Raw genomic sequence first — 26199 nt, forward strand, 5'->3', positions numbered from 1 at the left:
AAACTTAACCATGAATGAATTAAAATATTTAGAGTAATATATGTGTGTATATATATATATAGTGTGTATGTGTTTATATATAATGTAATGAGATCTCAATATTTATCGTAAGTATGAATATTTTAATTTGCATTTATACTTACAATAATAAGATATATATTTATACTAAGTATAATATTTAATGTATTTATCAAGATTATTGGGATTCTAAATATAAAATAAGTAGAATAAGAGAATAAGGACATATAAAATATAAAATAAATTGCAGGACTTATAAGTTAAGATAAAATAGGAGATAATTGTTTCAGATCATGACTATAGCATATGAACCCTGGTTTCCTTTGTTCAGATTTAAGTGAGTCAATTACTAGAAAAAAAGATATTAAGGACCTAATTAATATGCAAGTCTCTGGGAGAACAAAAACAAGAAATTAAATTTTACTATAGCTTGAGAAAGGAAAAGATAGTTCCATCACTTTAAAAAAATCAGCCTTGGGGTAGATACCATAGAGAGCCAGACCTAAAATCTTGGGGCACTTCCTAGCTCTATGACCTGAGCAAATCACTCAACCCCAATTGCCTAGCCCTTATGGCTCTTCTGCCTTGGTATTGATACTTCTATCAGTTCTAAGATATAAGGTAAAAGTTGTTTGTTTTTTAAAATCATTCTCCCTCACCTTCAAGACAGTTAAAAAAAATCTGTTTAGAAATCTTTGAAAGGAGTAAAGAAGACCTAGCTATTATTAGAAACATTTTATCAATATAATTGTAGTTAATTTTTAGCAAAAGTTTTAGGTTTTAAAATTTTTAAATTTTAAAGTAGATATGAGCAGATTTGTGATTCCTTCATTTATAAGAATTCCTGACATGAGTCATACTGTTAAACCCTTTTTTACTAATTTTTTTATAAATCAGTCATATTTTTAAAATGATAATTATGTCTATTGTTAACAGGTGGAAAACTCTACCCTTAATTCTCAAAATACCTCAATTACGAGCCAGAATTCCCAGCTATCTGCTCAGCAGCACACCTTAGAAAATGAAAATGACTCTATAGTCAAAGAAAGGGAAGAGTTGAAGTCTCTCTATGATGCACTGGTCAAAGACCATGAAAAATTGGAGAATCTTCATGAACGCCAAGCTTCTGAGTATGAGTCTCTCATTTCCAAACATGGAACACTAAAATCTGTACACAAAAATCTTGAGTTAGAACATAAGGACCTTGAAGATCGGTAATTGTCATTGTTTTCTTGTTTATAGCTTTTCCAAGTTAGCTTAATGAATTTCATACAGAAAGTAAATGCCAAAGAAATACTTCATAAAAAAATTACTTTTTCTTCAACATTTAAGTATTTTTTCAATATTTTTATTGATACCTTTTATCTTTATTGAAAGCATTTCCCATCTCTTCTTGAAGATCGAACTCTCCCTTCTGACAAAGGGAAAGGCTTTTTTTTATCTATTCCTCAATTGATGGATACCCACTTTGCTTCCAGTTCTGTTACAAATAATTTTGCCACAAATATTTGGCTAAGTCTTGAACATTTTTTTCTGTCTTTGACTTCCTTTAAGGAAAATGTCCAATAGTGAAGGCTTTACTATCCTCAGTACCATTATGTCCAATTTAATGAGTCTAAATTGCTGAATCAGAGTATAGATTACTTAATGATTTTTTATTACATAATTCCAAATTGAAATACATACACTTTATTTAATTTATTTATTTTTTACCTTTTTTAAACATTATTTTATTTGGTCATTTCCAAAAATTATTCATTGGAAACAAAGATCATTTTCTTTTCCTCCCCCTCACCTCTCCCATAGTCGATGCGCGATTCCACTAGGAATGTGGAATCACATGTGTCCTTGATTCGAACCCATTTCCACATTGTTGGTATTTGCATTAGAGTGTTCATTTAGAGTCTCTCCTCAGTCATATCCCCTCAACCCCTGTAGTCAAGCAGTTGCTTTTCATTGGTGTTTTTACTCCCACAGTTTATCCTCTGCTTGTGGATAGTGTTTTTTAGATCCTTGCAGATTGTTCAGGGACATTGCATTGACATTATTGGGGAAGTCCATTATGTTCGATTGTACCACAATGTATCAGTCTCTGTGTACAATTTTTCCTGGTTCTGCTCCTTTCACTCTGCATCAATTCCTGGTGGTTATTCCAGTCTCCATGGAATTCCTCCACTTTATTATTCCTTTGAGCACAATAGTATTCCATCACCAACATATACCACAATTTGTTCAGCCATTCCCCAATTGAAGGGCATCCCCTCATTTTCCAATTTTTTGCCACCACAAAGAGTGCAGCTATGAATATTTTTGTACAAGTCTTTTTCCTTATTATCTCTTTGGAGTACAAACCCAGCAGTGCTATGGCTGGATCAAAGGGCAGACAGTCTTTTATCGCCCTTTGGGCATAGTTCCAAATTGCCGTACAGAATGGTTGGATCAATTCATAACTCCACCAGTAATGCATTAATGTCCCAACTTTGCCACATCCCCTCCAGAATTCATTACTTTCCTTTGCTGTCATGTTAGCCAATCTGCTAGGTGTGAGGTGATACTTCAGAGTTGTTTTGATTTGCATCTCTCTGATTATAAGAGATGTAGAACACTTTTTCATGTGCTTATTAATAGTTTTGATTTCCTTGGCTAAAAACTTCCTTTTCGTTTCCCTTGCCCATTTATAAATTGGAGCATGGCTTGATTTTTTTGTACAATTGATTTAGCTCTTTGTAAATTCGAGTAATTAAACCTTTCTCAGAGGTTTTTATGAAGATTGTTTCCCAATTTATTGCTTCCCTTCTGATTTTAGTTACGTTGGTTTTGTTTGTGCAAAAACTTTTTAATTTGATGTAGTCAAAATTATTTATTTTACATTTTGTGACTCTTTCTAAGTCATGCTTGGTTTTAAAATCTTACCCTTCCAAAGGTCTGACATATGTATACTATTCTGTGTTCACCTAATTTACTTATAGTTTCCTTCTTTATGTTCAAGTCATTCACTCATTCTGAATTTATCTTGGTGTAGGGTGTGAGGAGTTGATCCAAACCTAATCTCTCCCACACCGTCTTTCAATTTTCCCAGCAGTTTTTATCAAATAATTGATTTTTGTCCGAAAAGCTGGGGTCTTTGGGTTTGTCATAAACTGTCTTGCAGAGATCATTTAGGCCAACTCTATTCCACTGATCCTCCTTTCTGTCTCTTAGACAGTACCAAATTGTTTTGATAACCACTGCTTTATAGTATAGTTTGAGATCAGGGACTGCAAGTCCTCCTTCCTGTGCATTTTTTTTTTCATGATTTCCCTGGATATCCTTGATCTTTTGTTCTTCCAAATGAACTTTGTTATGGTTTTTTCTAATTCAGTAAAGAAGTTTTTTGGTAGTTCAATGGGTATGGCACTAAAGAAGTAAATTAATTTGGGTAGGATTGTCATTTTTATTATGTTAGCTCGTCCCACCTATGAGCAATCAATGTTTATCCAATTGTTTAGATCTAGTTTTAATTGTGTGGAAAGTGTTTTGTAGTTGTGTTCATATGGGTCCTGTGTTTGTCTCGGCAGATAGATTCCTAAGTGTTTTATATTGTCTAGGGTTATTTTGAATGTGATTTCTCTTTCTAATTCTTGCTGCTGAAATGGGTTGGAGGTATATAGAAATGCTGATGACTTATGCGGGTTTATTTTGTATCCTGCAACTTTACTAAAGTTGTTGATTATTTTGAGTAACTTTTTGGTTGATTCTCTAGGATTCCTTAAGTAAACCATCATATCATGTGCAAAGAGTGATAGCTTGGTGTCCTCATTGCCGATTTTAATACCTTCAATTTCTTTTCTTCTCTAATTGCTACTGCTAGTGTTTCTAGTACAATGTTAAATAATAGAGGTGATAATGGGCATCCTTGTTTTACTCCTGATCTTATTGGGAAGGCTTCTAGTTTATCCCCATTGCAGATGATGTTTGCTGATTATTTTAGATATATGCTGTTTATTATTTTTAGGAAAGGCCCTTCTATTCCTATACTTTCTAGTGTTTTCAATAGGAATGGGTGTTGTGTTTTATCAAAGGCTTTTCCTGCATCTATTGAGATAATCGTGTGATTTTTGTTGGTTTGCTTGTTAATATGGTCAATTATGTGGATAGTTTTCCTAATATTGAACCATCCTTGCATTCCTGGTATAATTCCTGCCTGGTCATAGTGGATGACCCTTGTGATGACTTGCTGGCGTCTTTTTGCTAGTATCCTATTTAAGATTTTTGCATCTATATTCATTAGAGAGATTGATCTATAGTTTTCTTTCTCTGTTTTTGACCTGCCTGGATTTGGGATCAGTACCATGTTTGTGTCGTAAAATGAATTTGGTAGAACTCCTTCTTTGCTTATTCTGTCAAATAGTTTGTTTAATATTTGGATTGAATGTTTGATAGAATTCATTTGTGAATCCATCTGGACCTGGAGATTTTTTCTTAGGGAGTTCTTTGATGGCTTGTTCAATTTCTTTTTCTGATATGGGGTTGTTTAGGTAATTTATTTCTTCCTCTTTTAGTCTAGGCAATTTATATTTTTGTAAATATTCATCCATATCACCTAGATTGCCATATTTTTTTTGCCATATAGTTGAGCATAATAATTTTTAATGATTGCCTTAATTTCCTCTTCATTAGAGGTAAGGTCTCCTTTTTCATCTTGGATACTGTCAATTTGGTTTATTTCTTTCCTTTTTTTAATTAGACTGACTAGTATTTTGTCTATTTTATTTGTTTTTTTCAAAGTATCAGCTTCTAGTCTTATTTATTAAATCAATAGTACTTTGACTTTCAATCTTATTAATTTCTCCTTTGAGTTTTAGGATCTCTAATTTAGTCTTCATCTGAGGATTTTTAATTTGTTTGCTTTCTAGTTTTTTAATTTGCATGCCCAATTCATTGACCTCTGCCCTTCTTAATTTGTTAATATATGAACTCAAGGATATAAATTTCCCCCTGAGTACTGCTTTGGCTGCATCCCATAGGTTTTGAAAGGATGTCTCACCATTGTCATTTTCTTCAATGAAGTTATTAATTGTTTCTACGATTTGTTCTTTCACTAACTGGTTTTGGAGAATCACATTGTTTAATTTGCAATTAATTTTCTATTTACCTCTCCATGTTCCCTTACTAAATATTATTTTCATTGCATTGTGATCTGAGAAAGTTGCATTTATTATTTCTGCTCTTTTGCACTTGTTTGTAATGTTTTTATGCCCTAATACATGGTCAATTTTTGTGAATGTACCATGTGCTGCTGAAAAGAAGGTATATTCCTTTTTGTCCTTATTTATTTTTCTCCACATGTCTGCTAACTCTAATTTTTCTAAGATTTCATTCACTTCTCTTACCTCTTTCTTATTTATTTTTTGTTTTGATTTATCTAGTTCAGATAGAGGAAGGTTCAGGTCTCCCACTAGTATAGTTTTTCTATATATTTCATCCTTGAGCTCCTCTAGTTTCTCCTTTAGAAATTTGGATGCTATGCCATTTCATGCATACATATTGAGTACAGATATTTCCTCACTGTCTATACTGTCTTTTATCAGGATGTAATTACCTTCCCTATCTTTTTTAACTAGACTTATTTTTACTTTGGCTTTATCAGATATCATGATTGTGACTCCTTCCTTCTTTTTGTCAGTTGATTCCCAATAGATTTGGCTCCACCCTCTTACTTTCACCCTATGTGTATCTACCTTCCTCATGTGTGTTTCTTGTAGACAGCATATGGTAGGATTTTGGATTCTAATCCACTCTGCTATTTGCTTGCGTTTTATGGGTGAGTTCATTCCATTCACATTCAGAGTTATGATTACTAGCTGTGTATTGCCCAGCATTTTGATTTCTGCTCCTGTTCCTGCCTTTTCTTCTTTCACTATTTCCTTCTACACCAGTGTTTGATTTTAAACAGTCTCCCTTGTTCCCACACTTATTTTACTTCCCTTTCTACCCCCCTTCTTATTCCACCCCTTATTTTCCCTGTAGTCTTTCTAAAATTACCCCCTCACCCCCTCCCTCCCTTATACTGCTTCCCTCCCCACCAGACCATTTGTTACCCTTCTACTCCCCAATAGGTTTCAAATCTATTCTCTGCCCCCAGTGGATTGGATTGTTTTTCCCTCTTTGAGTCAATTTCAAAGCATGTAAAAGTAGAGTATTTCCTGTCTCAGACCTCTTTACCCTTCCAGTGTATTGATGTTCCCCCCCTCCCACCATGAGCTTCTTTGTGACATATAAATTTACCCCCGTTTGTTTCTTTTTCCATTTCTTTTAATATCAACCTATTTTTAAGCTCTAGTTTTATATATATATATACATATACATATATATATGCATATTCATGTGTATGTACTTATGCACGCATATATCTATACACCTATTTATGTCTTGTCCTTTCATCCTATACAGTTTGTCACTGTTCCCTCTAAGTGTACTTCTTTTTGCTGCTGTTCAGGTCTGGTCTTTTCTTTTTTTTTTTTTTTTAATTTTAATATTATTTTATTTGGTCGTTTTCATACATTATTCACTGGAAACAAAGATTGTTTTCTTTTCCTCCCCTCCCCCCCCCCCCCCCCCCCCCCCGCCTTTCCCTCTCCCATAGCCGACGCATGATTCCACTGGTTATCACATGTGTTCTTGACTCGAACCCATTTCCCTGTTGTTGGAGTTTGCATTATAGTGTTCATTTAGAGTCTCTCCTCAGTCTTATCTCCTCCAACCCTGTGGTCGAGCAGTTGCTTTTCAGCGGTGTTTTTACTCCCACAGTTTATCCTCTGCTTGTGGGTAGTATTTTTTTTTTTTAGATCCCTGCAGATTGTTCAGGGAAATTGCATTGATACTTATGGAGAAGTCCATCACCTTCGATTGTACCACAATGTATCAGTCTCTGTGTATAATGTTTTCCTGGTTCTGCTCCTTTCGCTCTGCATCACTTCCTGGAGGTTGTTCCAGTTCACATGGAATTCCTCCACTTTATTATTCCTTTTAGCACAATAGTATTCCATCACCAACATATACCACAATTTGTTTAGCCATTCCCCAATTGAGGGGCATCCCCTCATTTTCCAATTTTTGGCCACCACAAAGAGCGCAGCTATGAATATTTTTGTACAAGTCTTTTTGTCCATTATCTCTTTGGGGTACAAGCCCAGCAGTGCTATGGCTGGATCAAAGGGCAGACAGTTTTTTATCGCCCTTTGGGCATAGTTCCAAATTGCCCTCCAGAATGGTTGGATCAATTCACAACTCCACCAGCAATGAATTAATGTCCCCACTTTGCCACATCCCCTCCAGCATTCATTACTTTGCATAGCTGTCATGTTAGCCAATCTGCTAGGTGTGAGATGATACCTCAGAGTTGTTTTGATTTGCATCTCTCTGATTATAAGAGATGTAGAGCACTTTTTCATGTGCTTATTAATAGTTTTGATTTCTTTGGCTGAGAATTGCCTGTTCATGTCCCTTGCCCATTTGTCAATTGGAGAATGGCTTGATTTTTTGTACAATTGATTTAGTTCTTTATAAATTTTAGTAATTAAACCCTTGTCAGAGGTTTTTATGAAGATTGTTTCCCAATTTGTTGCTACCCTTCTGATTTTGGTTACATTGGTTTTGTTTGTACAAAAACTTTTTAATTTGATGTAATCCAGATTATTTATTTTGCATTTTGTAATTCTTTCTAATTCTTGCTTGGTTTTGAAGTATTTCCCTTCCCAAAGGTCTGACATGTATACTATTCTGTGTTCGCCTAATTTTCTTATAGTTTCTTTCTTTATGTTCAAGTCATTCATCCATTTTGAATTTATCTTGGTGTAGGGTGTGAGGTGTTGATCTAAGCCTAATCTTTCCCACACTGTCCTCCAATTTTCCCAACAGTTTTTATGAAATAGTGGATTTTTGTCCCAAAAGCTGGGATCTTTGGGTTTGTCATATACTGTCTTGCTGAGGTTGCTTGCCCCCAGTCTATTCCACTGATCCTCCTTTCTGTCTCTTAGCCAGTACCAAATTGTTTTGATGACCGCTGCTTTATAATATAGTCTGAGATCTGGGACTGCAAGACCCCCTTCCTTTGTATTTTTTTTCATTAATTCCCTGGGTATCCTTGATCTTTTGTTTTTCCAAATGAACTTTGTTATGTTTTTTTCTAAATCAGTAAAAAAAATTTTTGGGAGTTCCATGGGTATGGCACTAAATAGATAGATGAGTTTGGGTAGGATGGTCATTTTTATTATATTGGCTCGTCCTACCCATGAGCAGTTAATGTTCTTCCAATTGTTCAAGTCTAGTTTTAGTTGTGTGGAAAGTGTTTTGTAGTTGTGTTCATATAGATCCTGTGTTTGTCTCGGGAGATAGATTCCTAAGTATTTTATTTTGTCTTGGGTAATTTTGAATGGGATTTCTCTTTCTAGTTCTTGCTGCTGAGCTGTGTTGGAATTATATAGAAATGCTGATGACTTATGTGGGTTTATTTTGTATCCTGCAACTTTGCTAAAGTTGTTGATTATTTCAATTAACTTTTTGGTTGAATCTCTAGGATTCTTTAAGTAGACCATCATGTCATCTGCAAAGAGTGATAATTTGGTCTCCTCCTTGCCTATTTTGATGTCTTCAATTTCTTTTTCTTCTCTAATTGCTACTGCTAGTGTTTCTAATACAATGTCAAATAATAGAGGTGATAATGGGCATCCTTGTTTCACTCCTGATCTTATTGGGAATGCATCTAGTTTATCCCCATTGCAGATGATATTAGCTGATGGTTTTAGATATATACTGTTTATTATTTTTAGGAATGACCCTTCTATTCCTATGCTTTCTAGTGTTTTTAGTAGGAATGGGTGTTGTATTTTATCAAAGGCTTTTTCTGCATCTATTGAGATAATCATGTGATTCTTGTTGGTTTGCTTGTTGATGTGGTCAATTATGTGGATAGTTTTCCTAATGTTGAACCAGCCCTGCATCCCTGGTATGAATCCTACTTGATCATGGTGGATGACCCTTCTAATCACTTGCTGGAGTCTTTTTGCTAGTATCCTATTTAAGATTTTTGCATCTATATTCATTAGGGAGATTGGCCTATAGTTTTCTTTCTCTGTTTTTGGCCTGCCTGGCTTTGGAATTAGTACCATGCTTGTGTCATAAAAGGAGTTTGGTAGGACTCCCTCTTTGCTTATTATGTCGAATAGTTTGTGTAATATTGGGGCTAACTGTTCTCTGAATGTTTGATAGAATTCACTGGTGAATCCATCAGGCCCTGGGGATTTTTTCTTAGGCAGTTCTTTGATGGCTTGATGGATTTCAATTTCTGATATGGGATTATTTAAGAAAACTATTTCTTCTTCTGTTAGTCTAGGCAATTTATATTTTTGTAAATATTCATCCATATCACCTAGATTGGTAAATTTATTGCCATATAGTTGGGCAAAGTAGTTTTTAATGATTGCCTTAATTTCCTCTTCATTTGAGGTGAGATCCCCCTTTTCATCCTTGATGCTATTAATTTGCCTTTCTTCTTTCCTTTTTTTAATTAAATTAACCAGTACTTTGTCTATTTTGTCTGTTTTTTCAAAGTACCAGCTTCTAGTCTTGTTTATTAGCTCAATAGTTCTGTCACTTTCTATTTTATTAATTTCTCCCTTAATTTTTAGGATCTCTAGTATGGTTTTCTTCTGGGGGTTTTTAATTTGTTCATTCTCAAGTTTTTTGATTTGCATTTCCAATTCCTTGGTCTCTGTCCTCCCTAATTTGTTAATATATGCACTCAGGGATATGAATTTTCCTCTAAGTACTGCCTTGGCTGCATCCCATAAGGTTTGAAAGGATGTTTCGCCGTTGTCATTTTCTTCAACGAAATTGTTAATTGTTTCTATGATTTCTTCTCTAACTAAATGGTTTTGGAGTATCATGTTATTTAATTTCCAATTAATTTTTGATTTGGGTCTCCATGTATCCTTGCCGATCAATATTTTAATTGCCTTGTGATCTGAAAAGGCTGCAGTTAATATTTCTGCTTTTCTGCATTTAAGTGCCATGTTTCTATGACCTAGTGTATGATCTATTTTTGTGAATGTGCCATGTGGTGCTGAAAAGAAGGTGTATTCTTTTTTGTCCCTATTTATTTTTCTCCATATGTCTATTAATTCTAATTTTTCTAAGATTTCATTCACCTCTTTTACCTCTTTCTTATTTATTTTTTGATTTGATTTATCTAAATTTGATAGTGGTTGGTTCAAGTCTCCCACTAATATGGTTTTACTGTCTAATTCCTCCTTCAATTCTCCTAGTTTCTCTATTAAAAATTTGGATGCTATACCATTTGGTGCATACATGTTGATTAGTGATATTTCCTCATTGTCTATACTTCCTTTTAGCAGAATATATTTACCTTCCCTGTCCCTTTTGATCAGGTCTATTTGTACTTTGGCTTTGTCAGATATCATGATTGCAACTCCTGCCTTCTTTCTATCGGTTGAGGCCCAAAAGGTCTTACTCCAACCTTTAATTCTAACCTTGTGAGTGTCAACCCGTCTCATATGTGTTTCTTGAAGACAACATATGGTAGGGTTTTGTGTTCTAATCCAATCTGCTATTTGTCTGCGTTTTATGGGTGAGTTCATCCCATTCACGTTCAAAGTTATGATTGTTATTTGTGGATTCGCTGGCATTTTGATGTCTTCCCCTAGTTCTGACCTTTCTTCTTTAGCTTTCTCCTTTTGAACCAGTGATTTACTTTAGGTCAGTCCCCCTAGTCCCCTCCCTTGAGATGCTTCCCTTTCTAGCCCCTCCCTTTTTATGCTCCCTTCCCCTCCCCCCTCTCCTTCCCTCCCTTTTTGTGCTCCCTCCCCCCTCCCCCTCCTTAATTTTCCTTTCTTTCTTGCCCTAATGGATAAGATAGAATTCAGGATCCCACTGGATCTAGATGTTCTTCCCTCTCAGATTTGATTTCACTGAGAGTAAGGTTTAAGTACTTCCACTTCACGCTCTCTTCCTCTCCTTCTCATATGAGAGTTCTTCCCCTCCCCTTCCCATGTGTATCTTTATATGGGAAAGTTTATTCTATTGATTCCCCCCCTATTTCTTGAAGTTAATCTTAGTATTATCACGGTTCCCCCCTCCCTTTTCCTTTTTTTGCCCCAACTTTCCCCAAATCTTCTTGATTCCCCAATCTTTCCCTATGCATGTTTCTTCTAACTACTCTTATGATGATACAATTTATGAGAGTTACACAAAACATTTTCCCCACATATTAATATATATAATTAGATGTAAATGTAGTCCTTATAGAAGAGAGTTTGACTTAAAGAGAAAGATAAGATTTATCTCCTTTTCCCTTTCTTTCATATTTACCTTTTCATGTTTCTCTTGCTTTCTGTGCTTGGATATCGAACTTTCCACAGAGCTCTGGTCTTTTCTTAGCAAATGCTTGGAAATCTTCTATTTTGTTGAATGCCCATACTTTCCCCTGGAAGTATATAGTCAGTTTTGCTGGGTAGTTGATTCTTGGTTGGAGACCCAGCTCTCTTGCCTTTCTAAATATCGTGTTCCATGCTTTGCGGTCTCTTAGTGTGTTAGCCGCTAAGTCATGTGTGATCCTTATGGGAGCCCCCTTGTATCTGAAGCTCTTCTTCTTGGCTTCTTGTAGGATTTTCTCCTTTACTTGGAAGCTCTTGAATTTGGCAATTACATTCCTAGGCGTTGTCTTTTGGGGATTTAGTATAGAAGGTGTTCTATGAATCCTTTCTATTTCTATTTTGCCCCCTTGCTCCAGAACGTGGGGGCAATTTTCTTTTATAATCTCCTCTAGAATAAAATCCAATTTGTTGTTTACCTCTGGTTTTTCTGGGAGACCGATGATACGGAGATTTTCTCGTCTTCCTCTGTTCTCCAGGTCCGTGACCTTCTCAGTGAGATATTTTCTGTTTTCTTCCAATTCATTAATTGTTTGGGTTTGCTTTATTGATTCTTGCTGTTTTATCATCTCACTTTCTTCGAGGTCCTTAATTCTGGTCATTAGGGACTGGATTTGCTTTTCAGCCTTGTCTGCCCTTGTATTGGCTGCTTCGAGTTCTTTTTCCAATTGAGCAGTCTTATCTGTCAGACAGCTGATCTCTTTCTCCCATTTTTCTTTCCAGAAGGTTTCCATCTTTTGGATAAGTTCCAGTTTGAGATCTTCCAGAGCTTGTTGATAGTTTCCATTTTGGGAGGCGTGTTCTGAATTTTTTTGGATTTCCTCTTCATTCTCCTCTTTCCCTTGGGTACTTCCACCATAAAAGTTTTCAATAGTCACTTTTTTCCCTTTCTTCCTGGAGGCTTGATTTTGGGCCATGTGAGCCATCCCTTTGGTGGTTTTATTTCCCTTTCCTTTTTGGTCTGGGGTCTGGGTTATAAGAGTGGTTTTTCTGTGAATTTAGGTTGCTTCAGACTAGTTCTTCCCAGCCTCCGAGCCCAGGTATTCAGCTCCGCCCAGATAATCCGTGCGCCTTGTTCAGCGCAGCCCGCCCGAAGTCCGCTGGCTTCTCCAGTGAAAGCGCCCTGAGACGTTTTTTCCTGGCAGTCCCCAGATCCCAAGGACCCTGGAGTGCCCCCCCAGACAGAGACGCTCCCCACTCACTCGCTGTCCCGGTGAGCGCTCAGGTAGCTCACTCTGGTTTAGTGGGGGAGGTGGGGTGGGGGAAGGGCGGCTCAGTTCACTTTTCTGTGCAAGCTTTTCCTTCTTGTTTTAGTGTGGAAATGTTCAAGCCCCACGTACCTTTGCCTCTGTGGGGTACTGGGGAGTCCTTCTGTTCCTCCAAAGGTGATTTTATGCTCCTTTGATGTAGTCTATTTCGTTCGGTGCTGGGGAGAGGAAACGTGCCGCGTCTAGATTGCAGCCATGATTACCCGGAAGTGGGTCTGGTCTTTTCTTTACAAATTCTTGAAATTCTTCTATTTTGTTGAATGACCATACTTTACCCTGTAAGAATATAATCAGTTTTGCTGGGCAGTTGATTCTTGGTTGTAGACCTAGTTCCCTTGCTTTCCGGAATATCATATTCCATGCCTTTCTTTTTTTCAGTGTCGATACAGCCAGATCCTGCATTATCCTCACTGTGGTTCCGTGGTATCTGAATGACTTCTTCTTGGCAGCTTGTAATATCTTTTCTTTGGTCTGATAGTTCTTGAATTTGGCTATAACATTCCTGGGTGTTGTCAGTTTGGGATTAAGTACAGGAGGTGATCTATGGATTCTTTCAATCTCCACTTTTCCCTCTTGTTCTAGGACATCGGGGCAGTTTTCTTTAATAATTTCCTGTAATACAATGTCCAGGCTTTTTCTTTTGTCATGGTCTTCTGGTAGACCAATGATTCTTAAATTGTCTCTCCTTGAACGATTTTCTAAATCCTCTGTTTTGTGAATGAGATGCTTCATATTTTCCTCAATTATTTCATTCTTTTGGTTTTGTTTTATAGTGTCCTGCTGCCTTGTGAGGTCACTTGATTCTAGTTGTTGTATTCTGGTTCTTAAAGAATGGATTTCATCCTTAATTTTTTGGTCGTCTTTTTCCTTTTGGTTTGATCATCTTCTTTGCCTCATCTTTCATCTCCTTTGCCTCATCTTTCATCTCCTTTGCCACATTTTCCAGCTGTTTGATTTTGGCTTTCAAGACACTATTTTCTTGTCTTAGTTCAAGTGCCTCTATTTCCAGATAACTTATCTTAGTTTTTAAGTTCTTTTCCCAATTGTCTTCAGCCTCTCTTAATTGTGTTTTGAATTGCATTTTGAGTTCTTCCAAAGCCTGTATCCAATTTTCTGGGATTTCTGATTTTTCCTTTGCTGATCCCTCCCCCTCTGTTTCGTTCACTCTTTGCTCATTACCTGTGCAGAAGTTGTCTATTGTAATTTCTTTCTTCTTTTTCTGTGGTTTGCTCGAGTTTACCCCTTCTTTGCTCCCCGTATTTGTCTGTTCTCTTGCTCCTCTCATTTTTATTTTTGTTTTTGGGCTGTCAGTCTCCCCTCTTGGAGCTTTGTCAGATCTCTTGGTACAGTCTCTAGGGGAGGAATCTTAGCTTCCCTGTCCTCTGGAGGCTTTTGATCAGATTAAGTTCAACTGGTTTGGGCTGTATGTGCTCTGAGGCCAAAGACTCCTGGAAGGCTGGGCCACCCAGGCTCTCTGCAGTTCTCTCCAGCTGCTTCTCCGTTGTCTCAAGGTTCCCCAGTGCCTTTGCCCACCCTGAGGTTCCTGTCCTTGCCAGAGGCCCTGCATTCTGGGGGGAGGGGGGGCGGTCCAGGCCTGAGATCTGAGGAGTCCTGATGGGATTATGTTCAACTGGATTGGTCTGGATGTGCCCTGAAGCAACAACCTCCAGGTGAGACTGTAGCCAGATGGAAGGACCCAGCCACAGGCCCGGTCTCTCCCTGTCTTCCTCCCCTCCACGCTGGAAGCTCCGAGCCCGGCACCCTGCTGCTCACAGGGTAGACCCTCCAAGCCAGCACCTTTGCCCGCCCAAAAATTCCCAGTGCTGCTGGGGGCTCAGCCCTCTGGGTTGGGGGGAGGGGTCCTGGGACCTTCCCTCTGGCTTCCCCTTAGACCCGAGTGTTCTCGGATTCTGGCTTTTGGGGGGCGTACCTTTTGATTTGAGTCCAGAAAGAGGGTTCCCTGCCTCTGTCCTATTGTTAAGTTTGAATTTCAGTCCCCTAGGAGCATTCAGTTTGTGATCGGTAAGGAAGGGTTTTCAGAGGTCTGAACTGTTGCTGCTTCTAAGCCACCATCTTGACTCAACCCCCACATACACTTTTTATCAGTTCACAGTTCTATTAATTTTGTATGAGTTTTTCTTGACTTCCCAACTATTCTAAAAATGACTTGTCTCACTTTTTATTATCTTTTTCAGTTTGCATTTTGTGAAGTTAAACTTCACTTATTTTAATTCATATTTCATGAGATTTTTAACAAAAACTTCATGTATTTTAGCTTTGTTTTTGCATATCAATTCTTTGTCAGTGATATTTGATACAGATCCTTTTTCCCAATTCTACTGTATGTTTTCTAGTTATGCTTTTTTTAAAAATAGGGGACATTTTAAGTTAAATCTTTATAATACCCCCCTTATAAGTCCTTCAGTATTGTCCTGGTACTTGGTAATTTCCTGGTAGAAAAGTCTATTACATTTGATTGTGCCACAGTGTATCAGTCTCTGTCTATAATGTTCTGCTCCTTTCACTCTACATCAATTCCTGGATGTCCTTTCAGCACAATAAATAGTATTCCATCACCATCAGATACCAGAATTTGTTCAGCCATTCTCCAATCAATGGATACCTCCTCATTTCCATTTTATTGCCACTACAAAGAACATGGCTATGAATATTTTTGTACAACTTTATCCTTATTATCTCCTTGGGGTACAAACTCAGCAGTAGTATGGCTTAATCAAAGGGCAAGCATTTTTTAAAGCCCTTTGGGAATATTTCCAAATTGCCATCCAGAATGGTTGGATCAATTCACAACTCAACCAGCAATGCAGTAGTGTCCCAATTTTGCCATATCCCCTCCAACATTTATTATTTTTTTTTACTGTCATATTGACCAATCTGCTACATGTGAGGTGGTAACTCAAGAGTTGTTTTGATTTCCATTCCTCTAATTATGAGAGATTTAGAAAACTTTTTCAAGTGCTTGTTGATAGTTTTGATTTCTTCATCTGAAAACTGCCTATTCATGTCCCTTGACCATTTATCAAATGGGTAATGGCTTGATTTTTTTGTACAATTGACTTAACTCCTTGTCAAATTTGAGAAATTAGACCTTTGTCAGAGGTTTTTGTTTTAAATATTTTCCCCTAATTTGTTGCTTCCCTTCTAATTTTGTTTGCATTGGTTTTATTTATACAAACACTATCTAATTTACTATAATCAAAATTGTTCATTTTACATTTTGTAATATTCTCTATCTCTTGCTTGGTCTTATATTCTTTCATTTCCCCTAGATTTGACAGGTAAATTATTCTATATTCACCTAATTTACTTGTCATTTCCCTCTTTATATTTAAGTCATTTATCCATTATGAACTTATCTTGGTATAGGGTGTGAGATGTTGATCTAATTCTAATCTCTCCCATACTGTTTTCCAATTTTCCCAGAAATTTTTGTCCCAAAAACTGGGATCTTTGGATTTATCAAACACTATCTTGCTGAGGTCATTTATCCCAGGCACCATATCATTTTGATGATCAATGCTTTATAGTACAGTTTAAGATCTTGTACTGCTAGGCCACCCTCCTTCACATTTTTTCAATTAGTTCCCTTGATATTCTTGATCTTTTGTTCTTCCAAATGAACTTTGTTATAATTTCTAATTCTATAAAAAAGTTTCCTGGTAGTTCGATAGGTATCCACTGAATAATTAAGTTAATTTGATTAAGATTATAATTTTTATTATATAAGCTCATCCTACCCATGAGCAATTAATGTTTCTAGTTTTAATTGTATGGAAAGTGTTTTGTAGTTGTGTTCCTATAATTCCGGTGTTTAATTCCTGTGTTTGTCTTGGGAAATAGATTCCTAAATGTTTTATACTGTCTAGGGTGATTTTAAGTGGAGTTTTTCCCAATTCTTGTTGCTGAGTTGTGTTGGAAATATATAGAAATGCTGATGATTTATATGGATTTATTTTGTATCCTGCAACTTTGCTAAAGTTGTTGATTATTTCTACTAGATTTTTAGTTTATTCTCTAGGATTCTTTATGTAGATCATCATATCATCTGAAAAGCGTGATAATTTAGTCTCCTCATTGCCTATTTTAATACCTTCTATTTCTTTTTCTTTTCTAATTGCTACTGCTAGCATTTCTAGTACAGTATTAAATAATAGAGATGGTAACGGGCATCCTTGCTTCACTCCTGATCTTATTTGGAAGGCTTCTAACTTGACCCCATTGCAGATGATGCTTGCTGATGGTTTTAAATATATACTATTTGTTATTTTTAGGAAAGGCCCATCTATTCCTATATTTTGTAGTGTTTTCAATAGGAATGGTTATTGTATTTCATCAAAGGCTTTTTCTGTGTCTATTAAGATAATCGTTTGATTTCTGTTGGGTAGTTATTGATATGGTCAATTATGTGAATGGTTTTCCTAATGTTAAATCATCCTTGCATTCCTGGTATAAATTCCACTTGGTCATAGTGAATAATCCTTGTGATAACTTGCTGTAGTCTTTTTGTTAGTATTTTATTTAAGACTTTTGCATCTATGTTCACTAAGGAGATTGGTTTGTAGTTTTCTTTTTCTCTTTTTGGTCTGCCTGGCTTTGGAATCAGTACCATATCTGTGTCATAAAAGGAATTTGGTAAAACTCCGTATTTACTTATTTTGTTAAATAATTTGTATAATATTGGGATTAGTTGTTCTTTAAATATTTTATAGAATTCTCTTGTAAATCCATCTGACCCTGTGGATTTTTTCTAGGTAGTTCCTTCCTTGATGGCTTGTTCAATTTCTCTTTCTGAGATGGGATTGTCTAAGTATTCTTTTTCCTCTTTTGTTAATCTAAGCAGTTTATATTTTTTGTAAATATTCACCCATTTCACCTAGATTGGCATATTTATTGCCATATAATTAGGCAAAATAGCTCTTAATAATTGCCTTCATTTCCTGTTTATTAGAGATGAAGTCACCCTTTTCATCTTTGTTCCTATTAATTTGATTTTCTTCTTCTTTTTTAAAAATTAGACTAACCAGTACTTTGTTTTTTTCACAGTACCAGCTTCTAGTCTTATTTAGTGATACGTTTTCAATTTCAATTTTATTAATTTCTCCTTTGATTTTTAGGATTTCCAATTTAGTTTTTATCTGGGAATTTTTAATTTGTTCTCTTTCTAGTTTTTTAAGTTGCATAGCCAATTCATTGACCTCTTCCCTCTCTGATTTGTTAATATATATACTCTCAGAGATATAAATTTTCCCCTGAGTACTGCTTTGGCTGCACCCCATAGATTTTGATATGTTGTTTCTTCATTGTCATTCTCTTCAATGAAATCAGTAATTATTTCCCCCCCTCCCCAGTTATAACCAGTTACTGAAACAGAAAGGACAATTAGAAGAATTGGAAAAAATGCTCAAAGTTGAGCAAGAGAAAATGATGCAAGAAAATAAGAAACATGAAACTGTCGCTATGGAATACAAAATACTTCGAGGTGAAAATGATAGGTAATGACTAATTCTAAATAAAATTTGCTTGTCACAGTGCCATCCATGATAATCCCAGTTCTAGACTGAGAATCTTTAGATATTTAAGGAATAATGTATTCATTCACAGAATAGGCGCTTAAATAAATGTATGTGAATTTAATTTTGCAAATAGTTTCCTTACTTTATAATTGTCTTCCCTATATATCCTTAAATCTGGAATTAAGGAATAAGCCACCTATCCTAGTATTCAATGATAAGATATGAACAGATATAATTTCTTTATTCAATCTGTTTTGCACTGAATGTTAAAATTTTTTAATTTTATATGAAATAAAAATTGAATTATGTATTTTCTATGTTGTACTTTATACCAAGTAAATAGAACTACCTATACCTTACCTATAAGTTGTGTTTCCTTTTAATCTGTCTTTGTTTTTAAGTTTAGGAGTTTAAAAAATGTAATTCAAGAAAAATTTGCTATCCTCAATATCATTATGCCCAATTTAGTGAGTCAAAACATTAACATAGCCTTCTAAGTTAAAAAGAAAATATTAACCTATATGAAAATCTTACCTCTCTGTACCAATTTTCTAATTAAAGGTTGAGTCACACATATAATCAGCTGCTGAGAGAGACTGAAGTTTTACAAACTGACCACAAGAATTTAAAGAGCCAGTTAAATAATTCTAAATTGGAACAGACAAGATTAGAAGCTGAATTTTCAAAGCTAAAGGAACAGTACCAACAGCTGGACATTACATCTACTAAACTGAATAATCAGTGTGAGGTGAGCTCCTACAACTTTGTTTTTTATTGGTTCAGAAGTGCTGTGTACTTTTGGGGGCATATGACATCACTAAAAATTGATTTGCCAAGGTTACAATTGGAGCCTTGAGCCATAGGAAATTGGAATATGTTAGTAAGAAGTTGGTTCTATTTTGATATCTACTAACAATTTATCTATATTAATGAGGAACAGAGACTTTTGAAAATAACATTGAAGTCTACTTTTACTATTGATTTCAATCTCTTTCACCATTCATACCTTTTTCAGCCTTAGGTTTTCCAAGAAGTCAATAATTAGATAGATTTCATCTCTTAAATTTTTTCCAGTAATACTTTGGTGGAGGTATTAGTAAACAAAACACATAGTGATGGTAGAAAAGGAAAATAAAGATCTAAAATAATCAGCCTCTGAATAATTATGACCTACATCAGTGATGAGGAATTCCCTGCCCCCCCATGCATGTCCCACCCCCTGACTGCTTGCAGGGGCATGACCACCAATGTTATAGATATGTACAATTAGAGGAATATATTGTCATTCCCTTCCTGGAGATAACTTTGTTTGAACTATTGTCCTCCAGCACTATCTACAACTTGCAATAAAACCTCTCAGATACTTTATTGATTTTTTACAATACTCTATAATGTTAGAGAAACAGAGGTGGAAAAGATGGACTTTGCATCTGCTTTGCTGGGAGAATACACTTGATTGGCTGAGGACTAATTAGACAATGCAGATTTCTGTTGAATTAAAACTGGCTAGGCTTATCTGCATCCTCCAGAGAACCTCAGTCTTAGTTTGAACTCCGCTTTGTTGTAAGCATAGATTGAATGGTGATTCCATAAAACAAAATCCTGGTAATTAAGAGGACTGGCTAGGATGTTCTGAACTGTCTCGAGAGACAACCTGAGGAGCTTATATTTCTTTGGATTAAGGAACCCTCTTGTTACTACCATATTGTAATGTCATTGCTTCATCAGCTCAAGAGTAGAAAAGAAACAACTCTTCCCATTAGGAAAGTGCTGGTGAAAGAACTGGGATGGATACAGATTTCCTGGAAGCCTCAGGCATTTGGTAGGCCTTTGAGGCAATGAGTCATTGGCCTAGCTAGGGGATAGGATTTTCTTCTACTTTGTGGGTGTTTCTTGAATACCCAACAGTCTGAGGTAGTTTAGAGGGATTAAGGTAACAGAGAGGGGGGGAAGGGACTACTTTTTCCAAAGTGTCTTCCACCACTCACATGAATAGGTGGCCCCACCTCTTCTGCCACCTGTTTCTGGAGGGATAAAGGGTTTAATGCAAGAGAAGAGGCTGGAGTCCATGTAGTCTGCCCTTCCAGTTTTACAGTGGTGGGGATAGATAGGAGGGTGGCTTAATGGGGACCCTCCCATTGAAGTGTTAGCTGGTTCAATTTGGGCTGGGTATGTGATTTTCTCTCTATCTTCCTTTGAAGCATTAGCATATCCCCTTAGGGTTTAGTGAATGGGGCTCAGTCCTAGATTTGCTCAGAGGGTTATTTTAATTAGGGTCAGTGCAATGTGGAGGGCCTGGATCCAATCAATTCTTTGCTTACAAAAGCAAAATTGTTACTTGTTCTACAGAGGAAAAGCTTCTGTTCAAACTGTAAGGGTCCACAAAGACTAAAAGGATTTTGTACCTTTTGAAGGGTGATAGGTAGGGTAGGGTAGTGTCTGCTTTTGCTGGGCACTTTGGACCTGGAGTACTCAGCCCCTACAACAGTGGAGAGAGGCTAGAATGCCCCACCTCCTGCATTTGGGAGTGGGACCAGCCTCCCAGCTGGCAAGGCCAGGGTCCTACATGTGCCATAGGTTCACTATCACAGACTAGTGTTAGTTACTAGAAAGCCAGAGGACTCAGGACCAAGCTGCTCCCTTCCCTTTCTCCACTGCACCTGAAGACTGTTCACTTTACCCACTCCTTTGCCCAGCAGCCCAATGGGAGTGCTTCTTCCCTTCACTGTCTAGAGTAAGTTGGAGGCAGGGAGGCACAGCACTCCTTCTCCAAAAGGTTCACCATCATTGACTTAGGATATACACAAAAGCCTAGTTTCTCAACATGTAGACAGCTTTTTGAAACTAGCAATCAATGAACCTTTAAATAGAACTGCTTGTGGCATAGATAGAAACCAGTGGATTTACACTTTGTATCTTGTTATCTAAAGAAGAAAGCCCCACAAGAGCAAGGAAAGAATAGGGAGGGAAACTTTGGAGCCTATGGAAATCAGGAACCAGTGCAACAAGAAAACATTCAAACATCCAAGTCAAGGGCCTAAGAAGTTCTTAATACTCTTTCCCAAGATGTCTGAGAGTGCCCTAAAGATATAGTCTCTGAATCTCACAGAACAAGGACTGAGATCTGGGTAGTGAAAGTCAGTGTAGGAATTCAGTTGAAAACCAAGCAAGAACCCACAGCTCACCCAGAAGAAGTTCAGCAAGGGGTGAATCTGGCCTGAGTTTGGGATCTAAAGCTGGAGAGATAGGTAAATAAAAAAAAATATCAGCCAAAATAAAGAAAATTAGTATAGCTCTAGAGAGCCACCTGAAGTTACAAACTTTAGGTAAATAGTGACTCAAAGGAAAAAATAAAGTTTCCACAAGACCTACATGAATCTCAGAAGTAATGAAGAAGCTAAAAATTGAAATTAAAATTCTGGAGAAAAGAATTGGAAGGAGAAAATAGAAGAAAAATTAGTAAACCTTAAATTGAAATAACCTGAAAATTAGAATCAACCAATCAAATCATTGATTCCTTGAGATAGTAAAAGATAGAACTAAATCAAAAGGTGGGAAAAATAGAAGAAAATAAAAATACTTTTTATCAAAAATGACCAAGAAATTCAGTTAAGGAGAATTTTAAAATCACAAGACTTTCTGAAAACTATGTTTGTTTGTTTTTTAACTTCCTGGATATTGCACATCCAGAAATCATTAATGAAAAGGTTCCAAGTAGAGCCCACTGATCACCTACAGAAGGAAACCCCAAAAGTAAATGTGTGAGGAGTGCCCATAACCAATTATCAGAGCTCTCACAGGAAAGAAAAAGGGATTGTAAGCATGCTGAAAGGAATTCAGGTACCAGGATTCATACAATAGTTGGCAGCTTCTACTATAAATCAGAGCTTAGAATACAATATTCCAAAAAAGGCAAAAGATACCGACTTACAACCAAGAATCCAGCAAAACTGAATACTAAGCTACAGTATAAAAAAGATTTTTATTTTATTTATTTTTTTTTTGTTACTATAATCACTTTATTTTCCTCCCTCCCCTCCACCCACTCTTCCTGCAGTCGGCATACAATTTCATTGGGTATTACTTGTGTCATTGATCAGAACCTATTTCCATGTTGATGTTTGCACTAGGATGCTCATTTAGAGTCTACATCCTCAACCACATCCCTTTGACCCATGTATTCAAGCAGTTGTTTTTCTTCCCTGTTTTTACTCCCACAGTGTTTTCTCTGAATGTGAATAGTGGTTTTTCTTGAAAATCCCTCCAAGTTGTTCAGGATCACTGCATTGCCATTAGTGGAGAAGTCCATTACATTCGATTGTACCACAGTGTATCAGTCTCTGTGTACAATGTTTTCCTGGTTCTGTTCCTCTCACTCTGCATCAATTTCTAGAGGTTATTCCAGTCCCCATGGAATTCCTCCACTTTATTTATTCCTTTGAGCACAATAGTATTCCATCATCAACATATACCACAATTTGTTCAGCCATTCCCCAATTGAAGGGCATCCCCTCATTTTCCAATTTTTTGCCACCACAAAGAGTGCAGCTATGAATATTTTTGTACGTGTCTTTTTCCTTATTATCTCTTTGGGATAAAAAAGATTTTTTATGGAATAGAGAACTTTAAAACATTTCTAATGAAAAACTAGAATTGAATTTTCAAAGGCAAACACCTAAAGGCCAGAAAAACCGAGGTAGATAAATTTATTTGAGAAATTAGAAGGGAATTAATGATGACATAATAGTGCCATTCTAATAGGAAAAGAAGAAACAATTATCCCTTTAGAAATTTAATGTCTACAAAGGGTATCGAAGGAGTTAAATAAGAAAAACAGGAGACCTGGTGATGAATTGATTCTCTTATGAGTGTTCTAAGAGTGGAAAGAGAAGGGAAGTTAAAATGAAGACATGCTAGTATAGGTGGGAAGAAGGAGGTTGTGGAATTACATTTTCTCAAAATTAGGTTCTGAAAAAGAGACTATATATCCATGGAAGAAGGATTAGGGAGCAGGCATTAAATGAATCTCACTTTAAAAAGATAAAAAGGAATGTTGAACAAACAAACAGTAGAGAAATACATTAAATTCAAAAAAAAAGGAAACCATTAAGGATTAGGCTCTTTAAAAGAAGATATGTTTCTGGGGAAAAAATAGCTTCAAGGAAAGCTTGAAGGAAAGATAAAAATTTTAATAAAAAATAATTATAACCTAAGGGTTGCCATACATCGCCTCTTAAACAATTAGGGAATGACTGAGCAAATTGTGGTTACATGACTGTAAAGGTATATTCTCATACTCAAAAAAATGATCTCAAAGAATCCTGGGTAATATATCCTGATGCAGAGTAAAGTAAGCAGAATACAGAAAAATTCATTCAAGGACAGCAATATTATCAAGAAAAATAATTCTGAGAGAATCTTAACATTTACCAACTATGTATCCCAAGGAACTATGATGATAGACGATATTGCCTATCTATTGTATAGAAAATGACGTGGTTTTTTTTTTTAACATAGGTATGGCATTTTTACTAAGCTTAATTGTTACAAGGATTTCCCTCCCCCTTTCTATTTTTTTTAATTTGGGAAGACTTTTTATAGAAATGGGGATGTTAGCAATACTAATGACAAAAACTGGTCTCTTCAAACATTTTTTAAATGCAGGAAAGAAATTTCAGAAGGAAACAGTCAAACAAACCTGTTTTAAAAACAAAATGTAGACTTTGCCATATACTTATAAAGAAAAAAGCAAGCAGTATGAAATGGATGTGCATGGTTTTATGTTGGAATCAGCTGCTAATACAGTAAATAGAGTGGTGGGCCTAGAGTCAAGAAGACCCAAGTTCATCTGACCTAGACACTTAGTAGTTGTGTGATCCCGGACAAAGTACTCCTCTGTTTGCCTGTTTCCTCAGTTGTAAAATGGGGCTAATAATAGTATCTATCTCACATGGTTGTTGTGAGAATTAAATGAAGTAATATTTTTAGAAACCATAGTTCCTTGGTCACATAAGAAGGCATATAAATGCTTATTCTTTTCACTTTTTCTTATATAGAATCCTCTTTTATCTGTATGGAAATATCCTTTTTGGTATTTAAGTTCAGAATTTAAAGATTAAGTGTTTAAGAAGCAAAAAGATGAAACTGAAACTTCATGATCTGAAATGAGAGAGAGACCTTACCCTCTGAAGCTTTTTTTACAAAATTGCTACTCAAGACCAGTTGCTTGCATTTTTGTATAGGCATAAATTATTTTAGTAGTCATTTATCCAGGATTGTTTAATAATATTCTCATTACGTTATCCTCTTCTTTATTGTGTATATTACTCATACAACTTTGGGCAACTCATTTAACTTCTCTAGGCCTCAGCTTCTGCATCTGAAGGCCTGAATTTAGAGGGCCTTTAAGTTCCCTTCATAAATCCATGATCCATTTTTAATTTCTCCTCCTTCCTCCAGTAGAAAATAAGATCCTTGGGGGCAGGTAAGAACTATTTCTATTCTTAGCACCTACCACAGTACCTTGTATGTAGTAGTAGATGCTAAATACATTATCAAATTGGATTTTTATGCCTGTAAATTTAGTTAATACGATAGTAGGTAGCACCCAGTACTTTACACATTAGCCATAGTAGAAAGGCAATTGAATAGATTATCACAGTCTGGGATCACTCTGGTGCTAGCTTTGGACTTTGTCAGTGCTCCAGGTAAAACCCTCAAGACTACAAGTTGCAAATCTAAATTGGTAAAAATTATGTCCTCACTCAGAATTCCCTATGGTAAGGAAACCACAGATCATGACAAAAAAAGGACATATTTAAGTGTTGACTCTCTTTGATTATTCTTTTAGTGAATGAGTTATACTTTCTGTGTCAGTTTTGAATTGTTACTTTTTGTTAACATAGTTCTCTCTATGAATGTTTTCAAATATGTATGTATTCATGTTCCTGAACAGGATAGACGTCAGTCTTCTGTAAAAATTTGCCCTTGGATGTTGTATAGTATTTTTTCTTGGATGAGGTAGACTTTTCTCATCTTTCTTGTTGGGATAATCTTTGCAGGGTTATTTGATTTTGTGATTGTATTAATTTCATTTTCTTTGCTCATGTTTAGCCTAGAGGAGCAGATTGAATGTTCATGATACAATAGGTGAATATGACCAATACAAGGGTTATAAAGGTCATTTGAACAATACATTTGCTCAAAAACATTTGAAAATAAAACCAAAGCTTTAAAGAGTTAAAAAGAATATTTACGGAGAAATTTTTAAATTGCACCTGGTAGTAATTTTAGCAAAGCTTTCACAACTGGAGAAGCCTCTCTTTTCCTTCCTTTGTGGAGAAAACCATGTCAAGCAATATCTAGTCAAAAAACTATAATCTTATGTTTGTGATAAACAGTCTTCATAAAATATATTATCTCTGAAAGTAGAATGTAGTAGTATTAAGAAAAATGATATAGTAATTTAAAACAGGAAATCACATGAGTGATTATGTGATTAAGATTAGATTATGTGATTAAGACTTAAGATTATGAATTTAACTGTCAATATTTTTGCTATTTTGTATACCTGATACATTTTTCTAAACATAGATACACAATTACATATTAACATCAATTAAAATGATAATTCTTTTGTTCAGAATGAAGCCATTTAATTGTTAAACTATCCGCAGTCCTAAGAAACATTCTGAAAATATTTTCTACATTTAACTGTTTATTTCTATTCTAACTTATAATGTGAATATTTATTTCTCTTAAAATTTCATTTTCTTTATCAGTTACTTAGCCAACTTAAAGGAAACTTAGAAGAAGAAAACAGACATCTACTAGATCAAATTCAGACATTAATGCTCCAAAATAAAACATTATTGGAACAGAATATGGAAAGCAAGGATCTTTTTCATGTTGAACAAAGACAGTACATGTAGGTACCAAATAATTGTGAGC

At 35.8% G+C, this 26199-nt stretch overlaps 1 protein-coding gene across 12 annotated transcripts in view; it reads left to right on the plus strand.

Annotated features, from left to right (window-relative positions):
* CCDC88A (coiled-coil domain containing 88A) overlaps nucleotides 1–26199 on the plus strand; it is a 179504-nt gene that overhangs the window by 131779 nt on the left and 21526 nt on the right. For all 12 annotated transcript variants that reach the window (XM_056814003.1, XM_056813995.1, XM_056813999.1 and 9 more), the window contains 4 exons: nucleotides 955–1232; nucleotides 18085–18228; nucleotides 18811–18997; nucleotides 26031–26176. In XM_056814003.1, the coding sequence (XP_056669981.1) occupies nucleotides 955–1232; nucleotides 18085–18228; nucleotides 18811–18997; nucleotides 26031–26176 (755 nt within the window). The remainder of the gene's footprint in view (nucleotides 1–954; nucleotides 1233–18084; nucleotides 18229–18810; nucleotides 18998–26030; nucleotides 26177–26199) is intronic.

This window comes from Monodelphis domestica, chromosome 1 (genome assembly GCF_027887165.1).
Source record: "Monodelphis domestica isolate mMonDom1 chromosome 1, mMonDom1.pri, whole genome shotgun sequence".
Classification (NCBI taxonomy): domain Eukaryota; kingdom Metazoa; phylum Chordata; class Mammalia; order Didelphimorphia; family Didelphidae; genus Monodelphis; species Monodelphis domestica.